Raw genomic sequence first — 5,856 nt, 5'->3', positions numbered from 1 at the left:
GTGTGTGTGTGTGTGTGTGTGTGTGTGTGTGTGTGTGTGTGTGTGTGTTGGCTGAGATTACGGGCCCCAGTTTTATTCATGAACAGGAGCCAGCCAGCGCCTTTAAAGCGTCGCGCGGAGCCCCTTTCCTGAACAGCAGCCACAGTCGTGTCAGAGCTGTCGACGCGCTGCGCTCACCGACTAATCTGACAGCGCCGCGCGAGCTCTAATCCCTCACTGTATCGTAATCTATTTACTTTGCATTCTAAGAGGATTTCCACCAAAAAATATACAAGAAGTGATGCTGGAAATGGACAGAAGATCAACGAGGATGCTTTTCTGCTCCCTTTTTTTGTTGTTGTTGTTTTGTTAGCTTTTAAAAAAGRAAAAAAAATCATTGTATGTTTTATGGGCAGTCAATCCCCTGCGAGAGGGATGAGTTAAAGGAATTACATTTCTGACTGATACTAATACTTCCCTTATGTAAACATCAAAATGTTATATTTTCCCCTCTGATGATACAGTCACACAGCGCAGGCAGCTGCAGATAAGTGGCATCTGTCAGTGCCTTTAGTGCATCTCTTGACACGTTCATACTTTACTAACCAGAACTGCATTATCTCCTGATTGTTTGACTTTGACAGCTTGGAGAAATGCTGCGAAATTGGCTGAAAAGGGCGCGTGCCGGGTCCCCTCTCCCACCCACCCCCCGGTGCCTTGCGCAGTCGCCTGTTTGAAACGGAAACAGTGAAAGTCTCACAACACAAATTAAATGTCACGATACACAAAACAAAGTGCGAGGGCCCACCGTCTCCTCGGTCACCCCTTTAAGCAATTAAGGCGGCTTTGTAAAATCACAAATGCTTCATTTAAAACACGGCCAGCAGCTTTATTGTGAAACACCGCCTCAGATCTCTGCCATCCGTGATGACTTGCAGAGATAGGCTTATTAGTGGTATTAACATACTGCGCGGGGTGCTGGAGCTGTGAAACGGCCTTGTTAACATTTTGGAAATGAATCAAGCCTCCAGCACTCAGGTTATCTGCCCTTTTTTTTTTAACCCCTCCTCAGTGCAACAGCTGTGCAGAGTTTCTGCAGAAGCCTGATCACATCTAATGATGGCTCTGATTGGACCGCTGCTGCCCACCCCTCCCCCCCGGGGGCTGATTTGCATGAGTCAAATCCCTCAAACATGATAGAAGACCATTTCACAAACAGACAGGTTTACTAACAAATTGGATTTTTGTTTTTAAGATCGAGTTATAATTCCCTGGGAGATTCAATGAAATCCAAGGATTTTCTCATATTTGAAGTCAGAAAATTTGTTAAATTTGACATAAAATGGTTCTGAACTCTGTCATAACCTTTGACTTGTTGCTTTGATTCAAACAAACTGACTAAATTAAATTAAAAGCAACRTGATGAAAAAGACAGGATGATAATCTGCCAAATTCTACCAAAAAGAAAAAGACCTTTAAAGTTTTCTGTTTTTGTCGACTTTTAGTTTCCCCCAGGAGCATAGTCCCCCTGTGACTGCATGTAAACAACTAATTTGGAAATAATGAAAATTTATTTGCCTCCAACTGCTTTTTAAGTTCATGCATTTTCCATAATTTGCCTCCATATTCAAAGCCACAGACCTCTGCAAGGTGGATATTTGACAAAAGAAAAGGAACTCTTCTTTTCCTCACTAAGGCAAACATGCATGATTATCTCCCAGCTATGTAAGGTTAAAGGTCACAAATGAGGTTTGATTTTTAGATAATCTCCCTACTTACTGCCCCCCACTTTCCCTCCATTTGCAAACAGAAATTTGTCAATGAAGAGCAGAGTAAACGAAAGGGGAAACGTCTTGACGCGGAGACGTCGGGTTCGATGGGAAGCGCTGGAGCCTGCGGGCCGGCGAGCCTCCATGGAGGGGCTGCAGGGAGAAAACAAGTTGGAACGAGGCTTCGCCACATCCTTTCCAGGTGAGACAATACGCCTCGRATGCCTTTTCTAATCCGCCCCTGCTCGCTGCAGCCGCTCCAGGAGGAAGAGGAAGCGAGGCTGTCGTCACCTGAAGCTCCACCTGAAGGGAGGCGTTTCTGCAGGAGCAACACGACGCTGCCGTCACCGGACCTGTTGGCTCTGCTTCACCATCAGCAGGAAGACCGGTGGACTGCTTCACTGCCGTCTGCTTCTCAAGATGAGCGTTTGGATCACAAGAAGTGGGACACTCTGGTGCTGAATCAGCCATTTTTTGTTTGTTTTTTTTCCGCTGGTTAGCATGAATGCTAACCCTTTAGCATTCCGTGCAACCATTGTACGAAGCGTTGAGCAACAGATGTAGTGGCAGCGTGTTGATTGTCCATAGAAAAATGTTTTTTCTTTTCAACRTTTTAGCTTTAAAAGGTGTGAAGCCCCTCATTTGGATTCAAAGAGACGGCCTCGAAACAAGAAACACCTGAGAAAAGGGATGAAAGAGGGGCTTGTGGAGTTACAATAAGCAGGAAGTCAGACCAAAGCATTGCAGTTCCACTTTATGTAGACCCCAACTGAAGGATTTAAATGTGAAAAAGAAGTATTTACCAGCACAACGTGTCTCCTTTAAATACACAGTGTGCAGGTTTAAACACATTTTAACAAACCTGATCCAAACTTTTATTTCTACAATCATTTTTAGGGGGAAAATGTACGATCAGGTGACCAGAGATCCATATTTTCAGAAAAATAGTTTGTCTTATGCTGTGAAATTTAGCTACGTTTTCTTATCAGGCTCATCTGTGATTTGATGAGGAAGTAAATACATCTTTTTTGTTTGACAAGGACAGAAACAAGAAAATAATTGTATTTCTATTTCATCACTGCCTTTACTCTGACACCAACTAAAGCTCAAAAAACTGAGTATTCAGCTTCAAAATTAGTACATTTTCTATTCAACTAAATCAGGAGCCTGTGACGGTAAATTTTAAGACAGATGGGCCTTTTTAGCATCTTTATTAGAATCATGTTTGATTTTTATCTGCATTTTAGATGAAATTTTTAAAAAATCAACTGGTGTTCGTGGGGTTGTGGAGGAACCCATAAAACCAGGAAGTTTTGTTTTTATAGGACCTTTGTTTCCTTTTTGTTTTGAATTGTAACGTTTAGTTACCAAAACTAATTAAAACCTGTCTAAATATACATTTAACACTTCTTTTCTCTGCAACAAGCTTCTCCGTTCTCCTGTTGTCGTTCACCCTGAGGATGTGACGACGTCGTCAAAAAAGCAGCAGCCCCCCCTGTGACATTGTCAGACTCTCGGACCTCGCGACGCAGGAAGTCCTGGCCTGGCGCCCTGCGTGATGCCATCGGTGTGAAAACAAGCGGCACCGTTTGGGAACTGCTTATCAGCTACAAGTTTTGGCCGACGAAGCAATCAGTCCACCCGACAGAAGTAGAGAGGTGACCAAATCTCCCAGCACACTCTGGGATCAGGTAACCAGTGTGCTCCTGTAATTCCACCCAGCTGAAGAGAAAAAGGCGGCTCCACGCCGAGCCTCCAAACCCTGGGAGGACTCTTCGGATTCCTCTCGGAGCTTTAGAGCCTGAGCCGGCTGGACTTGGACTCAGCAGTGGAGCCCACTCAAAGCGACTCTTCTCTCGTCTTTGAGTTTGGATTCCAGAGGTGGTCGGCGGCTTTGCCGAACACTTCAAAAATCCCACAACAGACGCACACCCCCAATAAAAACCCACCTACAGCAGCTTCCAGCTTCGTGCGCTCAGACTTCAAGACAAATYGAGGCCTGACAAAGCAAAGAAACCRGAGCCRCCGGGCCGAACTACACCCACGTCGCTGTACAGTTGACCCCAGATTAACCTCCCTGGTAAATATAATCCTCCTCCATGTCACCTCTCGCTGCTCGCACCGGCCTATGAACACGCCAGGATGCCAAGGTCTGGCTGCTTCTGACAGCCAATGAAAGACGAGCAACAGTCTGAGTGTTTTTTTTTTTCTTCGTTAATGGAAGAACGCAGTCCCAGCATGCAGGCCGCTATCGGTGCATCTCCTGGTCCCTCGACTCGCCGTCGTTCTCACACGAGGCCTGTGAGGTCTCGTTCAGCCAAATACTGGCGGATCAGTCGTTATCGCTCTCKCCGAGATCTGAATCGAAGCGCTCATGCAGCAAGAACGGTCCGGCTCGGTTCCGGTTCACGTCCCGGGACAGAGTGTGAACTAAATGTCAGCGGCTTCCGGTCCACCCACACTCGCTCGTTGCGGAGCGGGCGAGAGGTCAGGAGGTCAAACGGTTCACAGCAGGCGCTTCAGCTGAGTTCAGGGCACAGCACTGACTGTGGCCTTCTGAGGACGCAGCTGCAAAACAACCAATTATTTCCCTCTTTTTTAAAGTAAATTGATTGTATGCATGTTTTTGTATCTTTTTCAGCTTCTTGTCGTGAGTTACTCTGCTTTAAAAACCACCATGTTTACATGTTGAACAAGCACAAACTGTCGTCCGTATTTGTTCTTTCTGCAGCAGAGGTTGGTTTTCAGACGAGTCGGAGCTCCAGCAGCAGCTCAGTGGCTCTGCAGCGTTTTGGGAGATAAAGATGTTTTCATTTTGTTCTTGCTCCTCTGGTTGTGGCRCCTTTACGGACCAGATGAAGACGGGTTTCGGGACGTTTTGAGGTCTTTTCTGCTCCTGTTGTCTGGTGAAACCTGCAGAACCAGAGGCTCTCTGATGGATCTGAATTTACACTTTTACTCATTCTCAGATGAAAATTTTTTACATTTCAAATGAGAGTCGTGAACTGTTTTTAAATATTTGAGTTTAGTTTCTGAGAAGGATTCATATTCAAAATAATTTAATTTCCACTGATTAAATTTTCACTTTTCAGTGAACTTCAGTTTTCACTTTTTCATCTGTAAGTTATCTTTGTCATAACATTTGAGTAAAATAGAAAGTTTATTAATTCCTTCATGGTTTTTGTCTTAAAAAGCAAGAAAAAAGCTTCTAATTAATCCAATATACCTTTAAATTAAGACAAATTAAAATTTGAGTGATTTTTTTGGTAAGTGATCCTTTCATAAAAGTTTTTTTTAATTATTGTTTTATTTCTTGATCTGTTTTTTTTTAAATCAAACCTTTGCTGCATGTTGATTCGATCTGAACATCTAATTTATTATTCTGCACCTCCTGCATAAACAAATAACATTTAAATAATAAACAGCTTCTCAGCAGCAGTGAGAAAAAAACTAAATATATTTGCAGGAGGATTTTTCCCCTGAAGGCCACAGTTTCTGTCCCCCCAGACTTTAATCCCTCTATTGTTCCTTCAATCCCAGATTAAACCCGTTTCCGCGCCGTTTTTATTCATTTTTCCCCCCAACTTTGATTTCTATCTTTCCTCCCAGCGCATGTTTCAGTTCCTGCACCTGAGAGGCCGACTTCAAACCGGATCCATCTTTTTTATTTGGCTTTATTTATTTTTATTTTTGGCTTGATCCTCTGAAACTCCTCCAACAGTAGCGCAAAATAAGAAAAAAACAAATCAAGCCGCAAAATGTTTGTTTGATGCAAATCGGGACAAATCCTCCGCTGTCGGTGCACTCGCTGCGCTGTTTGCGCGTCTTTTGGTGCAAACCTGTTTAAATGCGCTGTTGTCCGATATTTATTCAGCTGCTGAGACTCGTTTTCATCAAACAGACACTGGACCGGGACCACAAGCTGATCAGGGATTATTCTGTTTATTCAAATTAAAAAAAACTTTTTAAAGAGATTGTTTGAAAATAAAAACGCGATTTTATTCTACTCGTTTGGCGGATTTAAAAAGACTTCGGACCGGGAAAAAAATATATAAATCGGAATAAACAGGTTAAACTGACTGATAAATGTTCCGACACTGTCTCATTT

At 43.4% G+C, this 5,856-nt stretch overlaps 1 protein-coding gene across 1 annotated transcript in view; it reads left to right on the top strand.

The window, feature by feature from the left end:
• wdpcp (WD repeat containing planar cell polarity effector) overlaps positions 1-5,008 on the top strand; it is a gene marked incomplete in the record, with an annotated part of 96,646 nt that extends 91,638 nt beyond the window's left edge. The window contains 2 exon segments of the mRNA XM_014021444.1: positions 1,790-1,950; positions 3,175-5,008. Of these exon segments, the coding sequence (XP_013876898.1) occupies positions 1,790-1,950; positions 3,175-3,214 (201 nt within the window).
• Positions 5,009-5,856: the final 848 nt, after the last annotated feature.

The sequence above is a fragment of the Austrofundulus limnaeus genome, unplaced genomic scaffold (genome assembly GCF_001266775.1).
Source record: "Austrofundulus limnaeus strain Quisiro unplaced genomic scaffold, Austrofundulus_limnaeus-1.0 Scaffold293, whole genome shotgun sequence".
Classification (NCBI taxonomy): domain Eukaryota; kingdom Metazoa; phylum Chordata; class Actinopteri; order Cyprinodontiformes; family Rivulidae; genus Austrofundulus; species Austrofundulus limnaeus.
This window is presented reverse-complemented; position numbering and strand designations above follow the sequence as displayed.